Source organism: Alligator mississippiensis, chromosome 10, assembly GCF_030867095.1.
Source record: "Alligator mississippiensis isolate rAllMis1 chromosome 10, rAllMis1, whole genome shotgun sequence".
Taxonomy (NCBI): Eukaryota; Metazoa; Chordata; order Crocodylia; family Alligatoridae; genus Alligator; species Alligator mississippiensis.
In genome coordinates, this window is record NC_081833.1 from 42,780,377 (window position 1) to 42,802,156 (window position 21,780).

Genomic DNA, 21,780 nt, shown 5'->3' on the forward strand with positions numbered 1-21,780 from the left:
CGGCCAGTGTGAAAACAGGCCCACAAGGACGCTGAGTTGCTCTAGCAGCCCCGGACTCCCGCTGAGGCCGTGGGCTCGGCTCCTCTCGGGCTGTCCTGCGGGGCACTGAAAGGCGGGGACGCCCGGCTGTGGCTGAGGCAGCGGGGTGAGAGCTGCGCCCCGCGAGAGGAACGGGCGCCCAGGACTTTGGCCCGTGCCCCGCGAAGCAGTGCTTCCCCGGCGCGGAGCGACCTGTAGAGGTCGCGGGGCAGGTGCTGGCTGTGGAGCCGTCGGCGCTGCCCCCGCCGCACTGAGGCGAGAGCGGCCGCCCGCTGCCGGGGTGGATCGTGCCGAGACGTGGCCGTGCGCAGGCGGGCGCGGGAGGCCCCTCTCCATGTTTAGGGAGCTCGAGGCTGCCCAGGGCAGGACTAAGGCGGCTGCTGCAGCAGCAGGAAGCCGGAAACACGCGAGACAAGGCGGGCGAAGGGTAGAAGCTCCGCGCTCCCCGGCCGCGCTGCGGGGGCGGTGACTCAGCACCCCCTCGACTCCCCCCTGCGGGGGAAGGGAGGAGCAGCGGCTACCGCCGCGCGAGCCCCCGGCCCGCGTGGCGCATGCGCGGCAGCCGCAGCCTGGAGTTGTGAATGGTGCGGCTGTTTGGCCGGAGTTTACGAGCCGGGAGGAAGTCGTGGGGGAGGGGGCTGAGTGCGCGGCGGTTGCGGCGGGGGGCGGTGGTGGGATCTGCCGCGTCGGGTCGGCCCGGGAGAGCGGGGTGCTAACAAAGGGCAGGGCGAACCGCGCTGGGCCGGGGAGGCGGCAGCACCATCACCATCACCATGCCGCGGGTGGTGCCCGACCAGCGCAGCAAGTTCGAGAACGAGGAGTTCTTCAGGAAACTGAGCCGCGAGTGCGAGGTGAGCGCCCCCGCCGCGCCCCTGCCCCGCGCTGCCCTTATCGCGGGCGGGCGGCTCGTGATTTGCTCCTGTCGCTTGCAGATTAAGTACACTGGCTTCAGGGACCGGCCGCATGAGGAGCGCCAGGCCCGCTTCCAGAACGCCTGCCGCGACGGACGCTCCGAGATCGTAAGTGCCGCCGCCCGGGTCCGTCGCGGGCGCCACTTCCTCGTTGCCGCCAGAGGCTGAGGCGGCTCCTGTTGCGGTGGCCGCTCGGCGCTGCTCGACTTTGCAGCAACTTCTCAGCCGGCGTTGGGGAGGGAGGCCCCGCTCCAGCCCCCGGCTCTTTGCTTCTCTGCTGTCCGGGACGGGGACAAGGATAGGACCCTGCTGGTCCTGAGGGGCAGCCCCTTGCTGGGCCAGCTTCGCCTGTAGCAGCCCGTGCAGGGGCGCTCAGCTGCTTCCACCTTGTCCTTTCTCTTAGTCCTTTTCACACCCGGTTCTGGCCATGACTGGGTAGAACCTGGTTCTTGAGCATCAGGGTTTAAAGGGGAGGTATTACGAGTATGGAAAAAAAGCACTTTCTAGCCTGGGCTGCGACCTGCGAGGTTGGCTTGGCAGGGCTCCCTTGGATGCATGAAGGGGAAGGGCAAGCTCTCCAGTCTTCTTTCTTACTTGCAACCTGAATGAATGCGTTTCTTTTTTCTTTCTTTCTTTCTGATAGAGGCAATGGTCTTGAACAGACCCTTTTTAATCCCTGCAGCAGAATATAAGATTCGTGTTGTTTAATGCAGTTCAGAAAGGGATGCAACTTATTTCCTGATTACAACTTCTGCTCGACCCATACTTTGCAGTGGTGCTATGAGAGAGTTCTTAACCCCGCACCATTCCTTAAAATGCAGAAGTTGTCTCAGTTTTGCTCTAAAGGACAAGGGAGATGGTGGCAGAATTTTCCACCTCATTGAAATAGTAAATCCTCATCTGTATGGAAATAAATTTCATTTTAATCTTCATTGGAGTTCTTTAATGTGTTTTGCAATGTATTTGGCTCTATGTATCTGTGCTTTCAGTTGCTTCTGTAGTTATGTTACAGAACATCTTACCTAATGCTGCAAGGAAACAGAGTTTTAGAGAATAATAATTAAAGTAGCTTGGTGTTCCTTGTGGTAAATATGTAAAGTTTCTTTCAATGCTGTTTCCACGAAACATGCTTTTCATTACTCTAAAAAGTTTACCGCAGAAGAGAATGGGTGTATGAAGAGAGAATTTTATTAACTTTCGATGTCTCTGAGCAGGTGACAATACACACTATATAACTTTCCCTGAGTGTTTATTGAAGACTTTAGATTGAAGCTTTAGTTTCAGTTAATCCTGAAGAGTTATTTCTGTAAAGTGGGAAATCACTGTAGTTTTACCATCTCATTTTTATGCTTGCTGATACTCTGCCCCTTTGAAGCAACCAGTGATGCTTGTTCTAACTGTAGAATTGTTTTTCATTATAACCATAGAAAATTGTTTGGTCTAGTAACATTGATCACACCATATCCATTTAGAAATGGTGTGTTCCCTATGATCAAAGCTTAAAAAATCGTAACGAGTTAAGGCAGAATATGTGGAGAATTTGCTACAAATTAATTAGCTTCCTCTCATGTCTTTGGAAGGAGGGAAGATGGTAGATCCTTAAGTATTTAGAAAAATAATGTGGAGGTAGGCTTGTGATAGGAATGCATCAATCTGTTGAAATTTAGTCTCTGTTACCATTATCAAATAGCACTTGATTAAATGAGGAAAACACATTTGCAAGGAATTGTTAAATGTAATTGTTATATGCCACTTAAACTTTCTGCTTAATTTCTTAAAATGAAGAAATGACCCAAATGAGGAAAGAACTATAAGGTGGCCTGAGAACAGGTTATTTCCATATCAGGTTTCAGAGGGTACTTATGTAAACATTGTAACATCCAAGGCAGGTCAAAGTAGTGGTTTGTACCACCTAATAGTAGTTCCCTTTGCAAAATTTCAGGTTTCCCAAGCATCCATGTAGTAGTATTTATGATTGAATTGCCATTTGACTGCTTATCAGTTTTTAACTACTGTTAAGCGCTAACTTCAGTGCTAAGTTTCAGAAGAAACTCATCATGTCACAAATGCTTTTTAAACTGGGTAACAAAGTTGGCTCAGGTGTTAGCTTATATTACCAGTCATATGATAGGTTTTGGTATTTTAAGGAGAAGAGCCTATGGCTACATTTGTCTTCTATGAGTGGTTTATGTGCATGTAAAATTACCTTTATTCTTAATATGCAGCAGTATGTAGGTAAGCTAAATGGTCTGAAAAAGGTCTGTTAGTCTAATGAGCAATGAAAAATCCTTTGGAAAAGAGAAGAAGAAATGTAGCCAGAATTGTTGCCTAAAACTTCTGTTTTTGAAGTAGAAAAAAGCTGAAAACCCTGTGAAAAGCACCTTTTCTAACTACGTTAAATCTTGTGCATGTAAGTATGTCTGTATACGGGTATGTGTGTACGCATACACAATATATGTTTTTATAACTGTGTATAAGAGATTTATCCTAAAAGGTGAACTCTAAATGAGAAGAATTTATCAGTGTCATACGTGGCAACAAGAAAGCCAAGATTTTTTTTTAAAGGCTGTATCCAACATATAGCAGTCCTTGATTGCCTGACCTGCAGGACGTTGTATTTTTGAAGTCAACTGACTCGCTATTAAAATGCTGCTATGGTGGTTGATGCTTTTTTCCCTCCCCCTCCCTTTTGTGGCTATGTACTATCAGCTTAGACATGATATGCTCCCCTAAAACCATTGATGGCAGCTGAGCTCATGGGGATGATACTCTTATAGGGTGGAGGTTTGAATTTTTTTTTGTTCCTGTGGTGGACTTCTAATCTGCTTGTGGACAGTGTGAGAGACTAAGGATTGACATGCCTATTAACTACTTTTGGGAGCTCAGCTAGGTTGTTAGAAACAGGGCTGTTAACAGTGTTCTTACCAGTACCCCACAAAACACTGGTAGTGATTGTTGGCCACTGCATCAGTGATTTTGATACATAAGTATTATGAGCTCATAAACTTTTTATGGAGATTGGGAGGATAAGAGAGGCACCCTTAGTCTACACGTGATATTACTCTTTTATGTGTGTATATGATGAAGTTTGAGGAAACGTGGGGAAAATAGATGTACACTATACATCCAGTGTTGATCTGAAAGTTAGGTTTAGGGAGAATGTGGTATTTTTTTGATCAGATGACCACATCTGGGGAGAAAAACACCACGCTTTAAAAAGAGAATAACTATATGATTAGTACAGTAGCCCTTAGGCCAGATACGAACTGCACAGTGCAGTGGGGTATGAGAGCTGGCATGCTTTGGTATTGTCTTGGGTTCTTTTATTCCCCCTTTTTTATAACTCCATGACCATGTGAGGATTTATTCTAAATGGTGCTTTTCCCTTTGCATAGAATATACTGTTGTAAAACCAGAATCCTTTGGCTTTCTGAAACTTGTGCAACTTGGGAAGCTGCAAATGTCATCTAAATCAGGCTTATAATTTTTGGGGGGTTTGTGTCAGAGTACATATTTTTGTTGCATCCTTAGTTTTTAAATACTTTATTATTGGTTAAAGATACTGCAAAGATAGCCAAACAGTGTCACTTCTATGTTCAAGGTTACTGCATTGAACAGCATTTTAAACCTGTGCAGTTTTAAAAGTTGGTTCTGTATTTTAAAGAGATATTTAAAACTTTGTAAAAAGTGTAATTCTTTTTGCTTTCTTATATAATGCAGTGATTCAAAAATATGTGGGGGCAGAATTCAGTGCAAAGTGATCTTCATAAGCAGTGTGAGCTCTGGCACTATTTCTATAGACTAGATAATGATGGAACTTGTTCATGGAAGTGCATTTTCACGTTAAACTTCTGCTTAGCTTTCTATGATGTGTTTATATTTCTTAAGTTGTTTTTCTTTGTGTTTTGTATTCCAGACAGGTAATCTTACACACACACAGTATCATTTGATACTAGTGACTTATTAAAATTGACATATATGTTTGCTTAATGTGAATTCTTGTTTTGAAAAAGAAAGTTAATAGAAGAGAACCTAGTCACAGGATATTAGTCTCCTTCTACGTAAAATGTCAAGCCAAAGCAGGTTTTATTTTCAAAGTGGAAGATATTGATCTGATAGTGACAGAGTTGATTACAACTGCAATGAGTTGTACTATACAAAATGATATTGAGAGCTGTTTTATTTTAGGTGATGGCAGAGTTCTTTTTGCTTCTGGTACTATTGACTTCCTGATTTCTCAATTGCTTAGAGAGGAGACCCCTGTTTTCAGTCAGAACATCTTCCTTATAAATTGATATTGCTTTGAGCTATTCTTTCATGAATAAAGTTCCTTCTGGATTAATGCCCTTTTAAATGCAAGTGAACAGCAGTAATCAATCCAGGTATTTGATTGCAACAAATTCTGTTTGATATAGCATTCAAATACAGTTAAATTCTGGTGGAGCATTTCTGTACGTGCATACAGACACACACTGTAGTGTACCATATAACGGAAATCCTAAGTCTTTTACTTTTAAATGTGCAAATCATTTTCTCTCCTGATTCTTGGAAGCTGGAGTTCTCTTTTTTCCTACGAATTAGTGTGAAATCTGTGAATTGAGTTTGTAATGAGAAATGAATCGCTTAATTTTCTGCTTGCAATTCAACTGCATAATTTACCTAAATGTAATATGCTTTCTCTTCTCTGCCCCCCAGGAACCTTAAGTCAGGTTACCTTCAAGTATTTTATAGAAGCAGGATATGGAGGGAGGGGAGAACACAATAGATTTCTCATACAAGAAACATTAAAAAAAATCTGGGTTCCACTAAAGCTTTTGCGTACCTACATACTAATTATGCTGGCAACAAGAGGTCATATTCTGCATGATCTAATAATGTATGATTAAAAAAAGGTGCTTATTTCTATACGCTCATTCAGTCAAAGTAAAGATAGATAGATAGTTTCTTGTTCATCTGTCTGGAGACTTCAGGTGCAATACTTTCCAGATTTAGATATCTGTACAGAGCTAATAAAGATTTCTTTTTGTTCAAATTCTTTTTCCTACTAACAAATCTCTGCAGTTCATTTCCTTCTAAAGTAATGAAAGTATTTAAAACTCAACAGCCATTTTAATAGGTTTCATATATTCAGTTGGTACAGGATTTCCAGACAGAACTCTGAAATAACAGATTCTAATGTCAGCAAAAACTGATTTGAAAGAAAGTATTGATTCCATGTTGTATTTTATATCCAAAGCAGCCAATGGCAAATGTTGTCAAAATGGAATCAGATGTTTGTAACTCAATACTTGAGAAAAATGATGAGTGCATGTTTTTGACTTTAAGTATTCTCTTTGCTGCCTGGCTTAAGACATAAACGGATGTAAAAATAAATGACTGCCTGCATAATTTATGTAATGTCTTGCTCCCTGATCCTGTTTGTATTGATTTTTCTAAAAGGCTTTCGTGGCCACAGGAACCAATCTGTCTCTCCAGTTTTTTCCGGCCAGCTGGCAGGGAGAGCAGCGGCAGACACCAACCCGGGAGTATGTCGACTTTGAAAGAGAAGGAGGCAAGGTAAGAAAAAAAATCCAAGGATGTTTACATGCAGCATCAGTGGGCTTCTTTAATACAGACTATGTGTTCTGATGTGAAATTCCTAGTGTTCCATAGTTTAATGCATATAATTAGTCCTAGAAGTACTACTGAAACTTAAAAGGATGAAATCTGGTAAAACTTATCCAGTTATTGTGTTAAATAAATGTAATACTCCCCCCTCCCCACCCCTCCCTCCCCCCCCCCGGTGATTAATACTTGGCTCTTCTGCTTTAACTCATTTATCTTGGAGGGAAGAAGCCCATTTTCATCATCATCCCATAAGAAATCTGATAGTTTTAATATTTGGTGAATACACTTTAGGGACTCTGTTAAAATTACAAACCTTGACCAACAGATTTTCCTTGAGACTAATAAAAAATGGCTTTTTGAATGTTATAGCTGCAGGGCTTAGCTTGGCAATTGACACGAAGTAAAGGAATTGCTGTTTAGTGGGAAGAGTAGCAATTTTTCAATTTCACCATAGCAAATTATAAAATATCAGTTTTTGACTCTCCCTACTTTTGTGTCCTGAAATGATTGACCCGTGCTCCTAGTCTGAAACGAGAAGTTCCAACTTCTTGTCTAAAGGATTTATTTTTACAGAGTTTTAATGAGACTTGGTAGACACATACATCTGTCTTAATGTGTTCTACTAGCAGTAGTAATTTAACATTCAAGAATTATGATAGACTGTAAGAAATGCTTTGTTTACATGAATAACTTTTTATCATCTTCATGTACCGCTTGGTGGAAGAGAAGCATTTCCTATAATGAAAAAGCCACAGAAATTATCAGAAAGATGTGCCCAAGGGCACTTGTGACACCTGAAACTTCCTTTAACTCATCTATTGAAATTCAAGTGAATGTCATCCTAATTTTTTTCTCCTTCTCTGTATTGTGGAGACTACACAAGTTTAAAACATGTTCTGGGGATTGGGAGTGCGAGAACATGGTTAGACTGGGTACTAGCTTCTGTACTGCAGCAACTGAATTGAATCTGTTGTTACTGAGAAACATTGATTCTAGTTCATAACTGAATGGAAAGTTATTTTCTTGTAACATGGAAGACTTAAGTTTCTCTCTTTACTATTTCAAAAAAGGTTTTATTTACTTCCATAATTTTTTTTACCTTTGTTTCCTCCCAATGAGCTCTTAAAGAACTGAACTATTTCAGTCATTTCCCTGTGTCATTTTTACCATACAGAAACTTAGTACCTACTACTGCACATTAAAATAAATGATCCATCTTGTTTGTATGCTGCTACTTGCTATTTACATGTTTTCTTAAAAAGTAGTAAATTTTAGGACACTTGAACAAGTACAGGCATAGTTCCATTACATTTTTCATCCACAGCTATTAGGAAATGAGGAAAAATGGTACAAACCACTTGCATTGTGTTATGCTATGAGGAAAACACACATTCATGATGGGTATGATTGAACATCATATGTACTATATAGTAGTGAAGCTTTACAGAATTAAACTTTTTGGAAAGTAAAGCCACTCCCATAGTTTGAAAAGAGAAACAAACAGAAGAAAGAGAGTAGGTCATGATGTTAACAGAAATTACCTGGTGGTATTAATATTGTAATTTTAATTCTTTTATTTTGAGGACTTAGTTTAAGAATCTCTTTCACATACTTCAACTGTCCCTTGACTGAGCAACATGTGATTTTCTGTAGCTCTATGGAACATTTGTTTTTTGAGCTTTGATTCTTGAGGCAGTGGCATAATGTGTATTTGTTCATCACTGGAGTTATGCCAGCAAAGCATGTTTTTAATTATATGAATAAAAATAGGCTGTCAGGGGAGCTGTCAGTTAATTATTATTCTAGGATTCAGACTGAGACCCAGAATGTAGATAAGCTTAACAGTTTACAAATACTGAAATATTTTTATTCTGGAATTCTATTTTACATTACTTTGTTAATCAGCTTCTGTCCCAGAAATAGCTGGTATACACTTGCACATTCTGGATAAACTATGTATAAATAATTAAAATAATAAATCGGTTCCCCAGCAGCTTTACCCTCTTAGCTGTATAATTGAATTCTAAGGAGATAAATGGGACTTTGAAAATAATATGAGATTCTGGACTTAACTGTTAAGATAGTCCAATTACAATTATACAATTATTTTTTTCAGTAAATGGTATTTCTTATCAACTAAAGAATTGTTCATACCATTTTTATATGGTTTTCTTAAGGTCATATATGTAAGTGTTTACATTGGCTAGGTAGAATATTGTAATGGTAAGCATGCCTTGGTTAATGCAAGGAGTGGATATGAAACAGTTGCTTCTTTTTTATTCTGCTTCAGCTTTGCTACATACACGATAAAACACTGTTTTTATCACTTTGTGCTACATTTGGCATAGAAGAAGTATACACCTAATAAAATCTATTTCAGGAGAAATTTTTTGTATCCAGGAGGTTGATGAAGTGAAATTCATAGGCTTGTCTCAGAAGTGTTTTGTAAGTTCCCTTTGAAGATTAGAATTGAGAGATTAGCGAGAGGGTGTTTTAAGACAAACTTTTACAGCCTAGTAGGCATCTAAATTCTCTAAGGAATAGGACATGATTAGGATTGCATAAGCAAAGGCATGAACATTTTTAGAGACTCTATTTAGGATACAAAGAGAGATGGCATTTTTAGTGACAAAACTGGAGATGGAAAAAGCACGTGATAGATTACGTGATGCTAGGTCACTATTTCTAGTTAGTATAATTCATAATAACCTCCCTACTTCTTAGCAACTTACAGGAAGATGGGAGTTTGGAAACTGTAACAAACTTGAAACTGCTTTTTTAAATATTTCCACTTGACAAAGAAGGAACTGAAGAACAAAACTGCAGTTACCTGTATAGATGAATTTCATAGACATTAGGGCTGGATGGGACCTCAGAAGATCATCGGGTTCAGCCCTCTGCCCAAGGGGCAGGAAGTCAGCTAGGGTCAAACGATCCCAGCAAGATAAACATCCAAATGTTTCTTAAAAGTGTCCAGAGTAGGTGCTTGTACTTAACTGAAGGGCTAGGTCTAATTCTTGCATCTCCTTGCATGTTTCTCCCTCACTGCAGAAGTGCAGAGCTGTGTTGCTTTACCATATTTTGAGTGCCATCTTACTGTCTCCTAACTAGGACAGATAAAGACTTAAAAATATAAGAGTTATGATTCTGAACCTCCCTGGCTGAATTCTGTTTCTGACATCTGCTGCTGAGGGCTTGTATACTAAGTTGAGTGTCTGCACATCTTTCCTTTCCCTATTCCAAATAGAATGAGTTAGGTCTCATATTGGAGTCATTCTGAAGTAATTTCTCTTTCCTGAAGATCTCTGGTAATCTTCCTTTCCCCTATGTTCACTCCAAGGCTTTTCACTATCTTTAATGTCTGTGAAATTGTGATTGCTCCCAGAGGTCCTCTCTCACTTGAGTATTTTATAACTCTCTTTGGTTTCCCTTATCAAAACACACTACAGCTTTGCCTGCAGGTAACTAACTGTTATGCATATTTGACCTCTTCCACAAAATTATCTAAAAATTATTTTTAAAAATCCAAGGCAGATTTTAAATCATTAGTCCAGTACATCATCCAAAGATAAGGACTTCACATCCCACTACTTGTCTACAAAATTAGAAATCTGGCCCACAAGGCCTTTGGAAGATGATAAAGTTCTTACTTGTTACTAGGACTATTGGAGACTGGTCTTTTCAGATGGGTACAACCTGTGACGTGTGTGTGAAGTTTGTATTGTTTTGTAACTTGCAGGATGCAACACATTCTTGGAAACTTGGTTCTAGATTCTGAGGAGCTTAAAATAAAATCCTCCCTGCTAAAATGAAGAACTCCTTTGGCACCCTAGGCCAGATCCAGATTACAGGGCTCCTTATGGGCTGAATCTGGACCCGGTACTGGTGCCAGAGCAGGTTGAGGGTAGACATGGGGTTAGCAGTGCTATGTTGGCTCAGGGAACCATGTATATTAACCTATGTGTTGCTCATCCCTGCACTGAAATGAGTCGCCAGTGTGGCTCCAGATCTTTGGTGGTAGGTGAGCCCCAGCTCACCCTGTCTCTGAATTCCTGGCCTCTCCAGGAGCTGCATGGACCAGATAAGGTGTAGAAGAAAATGGGGTTTACATGCTTGATAGGGATTGTGGTTCACCTGATTCAGTGCCTTGACAACTGCAATCACCAGACTTTTTTGAATTGTTGTTTAAAAAAATAAGAACAAGGAAAAAAAAGAAACCTCAGGATGCAGGTATATGGTAATCTGGCCAAATTAGTCTCATCCTAATCCCTAAAAGTCAAATTGGTTTAAATTCCAAAAAAAAAAAAACTTTAGTTTCCCAATTCTCTGTTATCATTAATTATTGTGACTCTTATTGCCTATTTCCGGCTCCTCATTTTAAGTCTGATCTATGTTTGATGTTGAATGACCCTTTTGTTTGACGAATCCATGGTCAACTTCTTGTTACTTTTCTCTGTACTTTTATACAGTAAAGTTCTTTGCTTTTCAGTGTCTTCACATGTTTTTTTTGTATGCGTCTAATCCAGTGATTCTCAACCGGGTACCACAGCACTCTGGGATGCCTTGAGAACTTTTCAAGGGTACTGTGGAATGCCACACAGTATTTTTGTTTTTCAGATGACCAAAACTTTATTTCAGTTATGCCATTTGGGGACTTCCAAAATTCTACTGGAAAAGCACATTCAGCATAACTTAAATAGTTAGTGACCATGGTACACTGTGAAAGTGCTAATGCTGGTAGGATATCTGTTGATTGAATTAAAACCTTAACTTTGGGCCAGCATTCTATTGAAAAGGCTGTATGTTGTAGCCGTGTTGGTCTAAGGACATAGGCAGACAAGGTTCTTTGGGTGAATCTGGTATCTTTTATTAGACCAACTTAAATAGTTGGAAAACAATTATTAAGCAAGGTATCTCTCCACTATTCATCCCACTTCTCAAACCCCCCCCCCCCCCCCCCCGCCTGTCTCGCACCCATTGACGACTCAGTCTACATTTTCACTGACTGCATACCAGCCTAGCCTCTGGCTTCTTTACTTTTCATTCCATCCAGGAAGAGCACATACCAACAGCAGAAACTCCCTTAGCCTGATGAAGGGTTTTTGAACCTGAAAGCTTGCTTCATAATTGTTTTCCAACTATTTAAGTTGGTCTTATAAAAGATATCAGATTCACCCAAAGAACCTTGTCATTCTGTTGAAAAGCATTTAAGAGTATCAAAAATTCAGCTTTCTTCATAAGATGCTGAGTGGTTTTTAATTTCTCCTTAACTACTACTACTTCCTTTCCTTTTTTTGTGTCCTTGTGACAACGTATTTAGCGGAATTTACAGAGTTTGTTGGAATCTGACAGGCTGTGCTGTGAGCACTTCTGCTATGGCCTGAAACTTGCAATCTCTGGGCTGTCAACCATGTGCCTTAGTGCCACACTAGCCTCTATTTTCCACTGAAACTAGGATTTTTTGTTTGTTTGTTTGTTTGTGAGCATAGGAAATCAAAACGTTCTCACACTTAACTCATCCAAAATCCTTTTACCAGTGACACTAAAGACTTTGTTACCACCATCACCTAAAGAAGAGAAAGAGTCTCTGAAGTTCTTTTGAAACTCTCTAATGGTCTTTTTTTTTCTTCATTAGAACCTATGTTCCCAGGTGGGGTCTTCATTGTACTAGATTTAATTACAGACTTCAGCAGTTTTTTCCTCAGCTTGGACTTGACCTCAGCTGTTTAGTTATTCTCAAACTCCAGTGATCAACTGATTGCCAGCTCAAATCCTGGAGCAAACAGTGTTTCTAGCCATATAGGATCAGTGTGCCTTCTGTCATTTGTCCAGAGGGCCAGATTCTAATTCTTCTCTTCCTTTCTGCTTTTTTTAGAGAGGTAGGGAGGGAGAGATCTGGCTGCTTGTGTAGAACTCTGGGTTCTCTTCATATCTAGAAAATATTAAATTGAATCTTTCACTCTATTTCTCTTCTTGCTAGAGCTCCCATGGCCCAAAGGGATCTGCCAGTAGTAAATACTTTCCTTCTTTGCAGTGTAGCCAACGATCAGCAGGTTTGCTATTGGGTGGGTACCTTAGTGAAGGGAATATGACCAGTCTTTATGCCAGTAATCATCAGTGTCATGTGTAATTAATGTTTAGACCCTGACAACAAGTTAAGTGACTGATCTGGGATATTATTGTGGTTCTAACCAACCTGTTGAAAATTCATTTTAACAATTTGAAACCTTTTAACTTAAGTTAGATTTAAATTAATAAACTTTCCAGGTGGTAATGACTTCATGTCAACCTTCATAGTCATCCTTAGGTTGAATTAAATTAATCCGTTATTTAAATGTTTTCTGCCATTGATAATGTGGCCTTAGGGTTGAATTGTATATATCTTCTAAAACAGAAGTGTTGTAACCTCACTTTAATTAATTCTGCTGTTCCTTTTCCAGTCCATTTTGTCAATCTCACCAAGGTTCTTCTGTGTAAACAATATAGAGGAAGGTCATTAATGCACTTGTTTTGATCATAGATCAGTAGGATTATATACTGTATCCAAAAGACATCTGGCAAAAAGTCTTGGTGACTTTCCTTGGGTTTTTGATAAGGAACATGTTAAAATTTCTAGACTGTGAAGAATAACTGCTTCCCTAGTTGGCTCTGAATAAATTCCCATTAGATGATTTGTAAAACAGCTTTGACCTATGATTTTGCATTTGGCATTTTACCTGTGTTTAAAATCTATTCTTAGGTAGACTTTTCAGCTGTTACATTTCTTTTTATGTTGATGGAGACTGAATTATTTTCTGCAATAAGGAGTATTTTCTGCTGAACATTCCTTATTTTGTCCTCCTTGCTCACAGATTTGGTACCTGTGACCTGCTTTTTGTTTTGTTGTTTTATTAGAAATAATTTAACTGAAATTCTTGTTTTGAAGTCAAATAGTTGTAATGTATCTTTTGCTCACTCATTTTTCACCTAGAAAGGTAGTATCATGTGTCTGCAATAGCTGCATGCTTACAACAAAAATTGTAGGAAAGAAACTTCTGGACAACCTCCAGGCTTAGTGGGATTCATATAATGCCTGCCTTTCTGTGGCTTCCCAGTACTTCATATCTGCCATCAGTAAAACTGCTTTTGATTGAACTTTCTATTCCATGCTGTAGAACCATTTATTTGTGTGTGAGAGAGAGAGAGAGAGGCTTCACTTTTTTTCTAATGGTCTGAATGGTAGCCATGTAAACTATAACAAAGTACTTTGAATTTCCCAAAATATTGTCATAGTGAGAATGAAGATAGAATAACTATTCACTTTTTTATGTGCTGCATCAATTAAAATGGTGCCTGAACATACATCTTGAAAAATCCAGTCTTTTGTCATGGTCTTTTGTTCTCCCAAATCAACAGAAACTGATGTGTGAAGTGTTCTCTATTTTTTAAATGAGAGAGAAAAATATTTTAAAAAACCCTTAATGTTAGGGATTTGAGCATGAATACATCGTTGTGGAAGTCGTATAAAGAAATATCTCCCTGCTTTTAAGGGATTATTTAAACTTTTTTTGATGTCTAGATGTTCATTACCACTTTAAAATGGGTTTTTTTGTGAATCATTGGTATCTATTGTAAAGTTATTTTATTGTCCAAAATATAAGTGATAAACCAAAAGCTTGAATAATTATCCTTCAGATGAAGTATTCCAATAGGGCTGTGCAAAATTTCATCGGCAGTTTCATTTCAACGCTGTTTCGACTTGTTTCGAACTCGAAGCAGCAAAATTGAAACAAAACAGAAAGCTTCAAAACAGCCTCGAAACGAAATGAGGCAAGTCGAATTTCAGAATTTTCAAAACGTTTCAAGTTTTGAAGCTCAAGCTGGGCTTGCCTGCAGGGAAACAAAAACTAAAGTAAGGAGAGGGAGAGTGGGAGGAGCTGCTCTCGTTATTAACTGTAGCTGGCCAGTGACTGTCATCCTTCCCTGAGGTCCCTTCCAATCTCAGTGCTCTGGGGGAGGGATGGAAAAACTGCATAAAAGGCAGCATTGTTTGAACTGCCCTGCTTCCTGCCTTGGTGCCAGTTGAGTGAGGGGGCACCTTAACACACACACAGTGTCACCCATCCATGTCACAAGTTTTGCCAGTCTGCAGCTAGAGGTGCAGGGCCCTAGAACCCAGACTCCCCCTGCACCTATCTCCTTGACAGCTGGCAGGCTTCATGGCCACAGCAGGGCCTAGCAGGCCTGCTGTTTTCACCTGCTTGTGCCCCAAGACAGACACAGTCTAGTCTTCCATGTCATGAGTTTTGCCACTCAGCAGCCAGGGGTGCAGGGCACCAGAACCCAGAAGCCCCTGCACCTATCTCCTTGAGAGCTGGCAGGCTTTGTGGCCTCAGCAGGGGCTAGCAGGCCTGCAGCTTTCACCCTGCTGCACCTTAACACACACACAGTCACCCATGTCACAAGTTTTGCTTGTCAGCAGCTTGAGATGCAGTTTCCCCCAAACCCCTGCACCTATCTCCTTGAAACTTGGCAGGTTTCATGTCCTCAGAAGGGGCTACCATTCCTGCGAGTGTCATCCAAATCAGGCCAGAAATAACAAAGTTATAGGCTGTTTCAAGCTTCCCCATTATAGCCTATGGGCAAAACATCGAAACAGCATCAAAACAGAAAGGTGTCATTTTGCACAGCCCTATATTCCAATTGGATTAGTTTTACCAAATGTCTTACCAGATCTTAGGATAGGTAATAGACCTCATGAAGCCATTAATCTGTCTCAATCAAGTGTCTAACCTGCTCTTGAAAACTTGCAGAGATGGAGATTCTACAGCTCCTGTACGTAGTCTGCTCCAGTATTTGACCATGCTCATAGTCAGAAAGTTCTTCCTAATCTCCAATCTAAATTTCCTCTGGTTCATCTTGAGGCCGCTGCTCTTAGCCTTTTGTCTGTGGCTGTAGGGGACAGGACTGTCTTCACCCTCTTTATAATTGCCCTTTAAGTATTTGAAGACTGTTACCAAATCCCACCGTGGCTGTCTTTTTCCCAGACTCAATACTCTTTGTTCTTTCAGCCTTTCTTCCTAGGCCATACATCGCAGAATGGATTGTATTCAAAAGCTTGTCTAATTTTATTCCAATAAAAGATGAAAACAAATCCTTGCCTCAATTCCTGGACCACCCTGGCTTCAGCATCACTAACACTTTCTGTCATTCTCCGCTGGAATCTTTTCAATCTGTCCCTGTCTTTCTCGAAGTACATATTTCTGTTTTGATTGAAAATGTAAAAGAGCCTAAGGAGCTCATGTCTTAATGCCTTTCAGTGGAATTGGGTATGGAACTATTAAGTTCCATGCGGAAAATTTTCTTCTGTTTTATGATAAAAGCTGCTGAACATTAGCAGCACTGGTAGCAAAAACAGGTTAAATCAACACTTGGAGTAAAAGCATTGCTACTAGGGAAGATATGGAAAGATTTATTAAGGGATGAACTTAGTAAGTTAAGATCTCTTCGACAAAAAACAATTCCATACTTAATGGACATGGCAAATAAATCCAGAAGATTAGCTGATTAGCCTATTTCGTTGCACCTTGTGACTGATAATGAAACGTAATACAGGCAACCCTTGCCATTCGCGGGGGATATGTTCTGGAGACCCCATGAATGGCGAAATCCGCGAGTACAACACTGTGTCCATGAAAGCAGTGCCCCCGGCAGCTGGGGGGCGGGCTGCGCTGGCAGCGGCAGCAAGCGCGGAGCTCCTGAGGAGCTCCTGTAGGTGTATTTAAGATGCAGGTTTGTCATTTGCAAATATTTGAAGCTGCGAATACTGACCCTGCAAATAGCAAGGGTTTCCTGTATAAGAATTTTCTTTTTCAGAAGGTCCTTATTTCAAACACAGATGTTTCCTAGTAAGGATTATTATTGTCCCGGGTGTTTGGTCTGATCAGAAAATCATGAATTTCTTCAGCTTTCTTAAGTGTGCTTTAACTCTTTTTCTCAGTCTGCATCTCCTTTTAGACCAGGGGCTTGGTTTTTATCTTTGCTGCCCCTTAAATCTGTATTAAAATGTGATGCATAAGTAGTAACATGTTTTCACGTGGCACAGAACTGAGTGAGTCATTAAACTTTCTCCATTCACGGAAACACAGATGAACAAAGTTGCTTACTATATAGTACAAATCGGTCTTGCAGGGGAGAACATGGCTAAAGGACCCATCATGTCATGGGGAGCTTTTGATCACTTAACAAAACCGATAAAGGAATTTCTTGACAAAAAGATAAGACATTATAAAAGAGGTTCTCACATCAGCTATATGGGAGAAGAAAATTGTAAAGGGTTTCCTTATTCCTGTAAAGAATCCAAGTGCAGAGAGAAAGGGAAGGATCTTTATTTGCTGAAGACTGATCTGAGCATCAAAAGCACTCAAAAGAGATAAAGAAAAGTGATGAGGCAAGGAAATGCTCACAGACATTTTACCAGATTGACCCAGTTTAGGTCGGAAGCACAGACCGTGGATGGCAAGCATGTGCTAGGAACCAGTCACTACTGCTACTTTTCCCTGGTGCTGGTGTAGGGAAAACACCTACCACCGCCAATTTACTATGTTGGCACTGGGAAGGTCCTGTTCTTCTACTACTCTGTGTTGGCATTCGCAGCAGCAAGTGCTTCCCCCTTTCCTTTCAGCAGCAGTTGCTTTCCCCATGCCGACAGAAGCCCCCTGCTGACCAATTACACCAAAGCCCCATGTCCGTGGGCTGGATCTGACTGCAGGCTGCCAGCCCCTGGCCTAGATCTTTGCTAGGTAAAGTAGATTGGGAAGGATTGGGGTAGCTGAATCATAAGATTACATTTCTGTGAAAAGATAAAAGATGGATCCTATTCTCAAGATGTATGTCCGAGAGGCCAGGGAAAGCTAGTGCTGCAGCTGGAATCTTAGCAGCACAAAATCTCAGCACTGTGATGAATAGATGGGAAACCTGTTGTTTCTAGTTGCTTCAGCTGGTCTTCACAGACACTCTAACAACTATTTGTATTAAAAATTACAACAGTTCAGATGTCCTTCTTTTTTTTTTCAAAGGATCAATATTGGTGATTCTCAAACTCTGCATTCAGGGTACCCCTCAGAAAATGCCACCTTAGTTTTCATTCATTTTTTGACTACGGGAAAATAATAGAGCAAGTCTTCTGTTGCAAAGGACTCAGAAAGACCACAGCAGGTCAGACTGTTTTTGACCCTATGGATTTCTGATTGAAATCTGAGTTTATTTTGTGTGAACACCTACACATGATTCACATCTAACAGTGCTAATATTTCATGGCACCCTTAAAAGGATCTCACAGTCTCACAGCATGCCACAGCACCCTGGTTGAGAATTACTGATCTGCATAAACTATAGACCATTCCCAGTCCTTTCAAGACTCAAGTTGATTCAGTCTAAACAGGAATTATAGTTCATGTCAGGTTTTTTTAATTTCTAGAAAAATGTATCAATGAGTGGTGTATGTGGAGGTCAGGAAGTGGTAAATGGTACATAGGAGTTGAAGCAATAATCCAGTTACTTAAAACATTCTTTCCACCCTGAACAGTGATGATGCTGTCTCTTTTTCTGCTTTCACTATTAGAGAAGTCCTACTCAAAACACTTCTTGGCTTTGTAAAATTGAACTGACCTTTATTTATGATTTTCAGTTTTGTAAGTTTTTCAGGTATTTATGGTGTGAAAAGCTTAAGATTTTAACAGAACAACTGCTTTATTGCTTTTAATAAAGTTCCCAGGCATTCTTAACAGTGTTCCTTATCAGAATCTGAATGTCTTCTACATGGAATAAGCAAGATGCTGTAAAATTTTACTGGGTGATAATAGGAAAATACCTAAAATAGAGTATGAAAGACAAAATTGAATAACTTGCATTACTTTAAGCCTTAATACTATATTACTTGTTGAATAAATGTTCCTACATTAGATTCTTAGCAGCACTATGTGCCATATGTGTTTAATTTCCTTGGAAAGGTTCTTCATTTAGCATTATATTATGTGGTATATAAGAATTGGAAGTATGGTAAAGGAGAACAGTAATCTAAAAATTAGTTTACCTAGTTTTTTTTCACAACTGTCTGCTTTTTGTCTCAGTATAAGCTATAAAGTTTACCTTGACTTTTGTTTGTTGTTGTATATGAAACATTTCTCAAACCAGATTGTGAGGCAGGGAATCCAAATGACAAAAGCAGCACAATTGCTGCTCTAGCTGGCAATCCTATTGGGTGGTGTTAGCAGAAAAAAAAACTGAATGGGGCTGGAGGTTGCCCCAGAATAAGTTGAAATGTGTTGATAGGAACCATGAAGAAGTCTTTTTCCCATTCCCAAGTAGCCGAGGCTCTTATGTCTTTACATGTCAGTTTTAGTTAAAAACGAACAAATTTGTTATTTTTTTTAATTTAATTACAGTCTAGTGTAGTGGTTCTGAACAAATCACGCTTGCTTTTGCCAGTACCTTTTTTTCTATCCTGTGTTGTAGGGAAAGATTGTAATTATTCATTGCCTTTCCCTTCTCCTTTCCTGGGTGTGGTCCACTCTGATGAAGCTGGTTGCATTGTCTTTGGGGTTGCAGAGGTGAAAGTGAGCAGAACTGGGTGAGAGTTGAAGGACAGAAGGAACGAGATACTTCTTGCCTTTTCCCTAAATGCTGTGGTTTCTAGCACAATCCTTTAGTTGCTGTTTTATCTTCCAAATTTGTTATTGAGTGCATTCTAGTAGGTGCCATCTTGCTAGTCACTTCTGGTGTTTACTTTTATAAGTTGAGAAATGTTGGTCTGACTAAAAAGGTAATATTTCATGTCTTAAACTTCTTCAGGGTCCCACATTCTCAGTAGGAAAATGCTGCACCAGTTGGGAATCATTGCTGTTGTCTTGCTTACCATAGCTTTTCTTTATCTTTTGTTCCTCTAGGTTGTATTTTTTTCTTCCTTGTCTTTAACCCTCTTGAGAACAGGTGCCACAGATCTTCATGCCATTATAGTTTGTTTCATTTTGGGTAGCCAGAACCTAGATGCTTTTAACTGCTGTGTTATTTAAGAATAATGGAGAGTGCTGATTGTTCTTTTAGTAGGTTTTTTTCAGTCTGGATGGATAAAAGAATTCCTATGGCAAGCATGGTGGCCTTGCTCTGTATATGTGCCTCTGCTTTTAAGTTTTATCCTACAATTTACTTATAGTCTCTATTTTGTCATTTGTGTATGTGTAGAGGGGACCCCCCTGCCCCTTTGTAGTTTTTCATACTGCTGTAATCGCATGCTGCTATTTGCTGTTCTGGAAACTTGAAAATAAGGTTGTGTACACACATTCAGATAGTCTGGGAGAGTTATCCCAGGTTTGTTCTCCTGATAGGAAAACCTTATCCAAATTGTGTATACAAATATTCAAATGCTGAGGCCCTGAAGAATGGGAAACTTGCAGTATCAATACTGTACAGCCAAGCAGGGGGAGGAGGCTGTGCAGACATCTCAGAATGCTCTGCAGGCTCCCTTAGTCTGCTTGGTGACAGATGGCAACAGTACATATGGCAACCCAGATTGTGCCACAGGGAAACATTGGCTTACCCTGAGCAGTCGGGGACAGCAAGTGTGAGGATTGTGGTGTGTTCCCTGATGGAACAGTAGGGTCTAGCGAGTGATACACTGTCTCCCTGGCAGGGGGTGGGTGCTGGAGGGCTATGTTCTGTTCTGACAGAAGTTGCAGCATGTACAGGAACTCCTGGGAATAATTAACCCTGGTTGTTTTCAGGTTATTTTTCCTTTGGACTGGCCATTTTTACTCTGGGAGAAAAAGCCTTAACATTATATACATGTGGCTTCTCGTGGGAAAGCAGCAACTCTCCCAGAAGAAACTGAATGTTTGTAAAAGACTTAAGATGAATTTCCTTACCAGTTTAAAAAAATGTCATGTGCAAAATGTATAGTCTAACATGGCAGAAATCCCATTAGTTAACTTTTGTTTTCTGGACATAATCATTTGTCAGTGACATGTATGCATCATTTCAGTAGTCTAAGAGCAGTATGACACCAGAATAAGAGCATTGTTTTTTAAGATGCACATATACCAAATTATAATAAAAGAATTTCAGTTTTTAGAAACCTTTCATTAGGGGAAGAGACAGTAGAATTAAAGTTCAAAAGCTTTTCCATGTAGGAGAATCTAGCTATTGTTATATAATGATGGGTGACCATCAAAATTCATATGGGAAAACCCCAAACCAAATTACTTCTTTGAAGTAATCCATATGTCCTGTGCTTTCTTGGTGGCTAGTTGTTCCAAGGGTCTGTCTGGTTTTATGTGTTTCTTGTGAGTGTTATGGGTTGAGTTATGTATTTTGGAAATGGGGGAAAAGAAATACAGGCTTCTTTTTGTTGAGGTTGAGAAGCAAACAAGCTGTCTTTATTAAAACCAGTAAAATAAATTAAAAAAAATAAGAGCAAGATATGCCCTTTTTTGTCAAACAGTTGTGAACTTTGGAATTATAGGAGTGTCCTCCATATGCCAGTGTGTGTATTCAGGAACTGTAGACTGTTTTAAGAGGTATCTCTTCAGAAAATAATTATGGGTTGGTAAAAAAAACTCATTGAAGAGTACTGTGTTAGTACAACTACATTTCCATCTTGTCTCCACTAACTTCTAAACATAGAACTGACCAATGATTTTAATTAAGAAATACAACTTTTTGTGGCACTCATGGCTAATATCCATTCTGCCATTTGTTAGAAGTGTTTTTCTGGCCACCTCTTTAGGTAATTTACAACTCCTAATAACTGATTTAGTTATTTGAACCAAATGTTTAAGTTTTGGAAAAAAGTATCATCTTTACATAGTTGTTTTAGAAAATTTGTAGAAAAAAATAAAATCATACAACTAGTAGTCTGGTTTGCTCTTTCCTGAAAGATAAATGAAAAAATTCTGTAGTATTCAGTTTAGTAGGAAAAATTTTGTTTTTGTGTTTGTTTGTAAGTTGCATTTTTGCTTCATTTTGAATTGAATCGTGGAAACCAAAACTAAAACATGTTTGTGTAGTATTTCACTAATGTTAATAGCATATTGAAAGGGTTCATTTTGAGCTTCATATTTTACTGCTTATGATACAAGTTTTTAACAGGAGTTCACAAATGAATTTGATAACTTTATGGAATAGTAAAAAAAAAAGAATGACACTCCATTAATATCCAGACATGCGGATCCCTTTTAAACGTGATCAC

General features: G+C 39.8%; 1 protein-coding gene across 3 annotated transcripts in view; it reads left to right on the forward strand.

Moving 5' to 3' along the window:
* Nucleotides 1-445: 445 nt before the first annotated feature.
* Nucleotides 446-21,780, forward strand: part of CBFB (core-binding factor subunit beta) — a 62,825-nt gene continuing 41,490 nt past the window's right edge. Inside the window, exons 1-3 of one of the 3 annotated variants that reach the window (XM_006268164.4) lie at nucleotides 446-890; nucleotides 972-1,058; nucleotides 6,390-6,506. In XM_006268164.4, coding sequence (XP_006268226.1) covers nucleotides 813-890; nucleotides 972-1,058; nucleotides 6,390-6,506 — 282 coding nt within the window. In that variant the 5' untranslated portion in view covers nucleotides 446-812. The remainder of the gene's footprint in view (nucleotides 891-971; nucleotides 1,059-6,389; nucleotides 6,507-21,780) is intronic. The other 2 variants (XM_006268163.4, XM_019499208.2) reach the window with 2 other exon arrangements.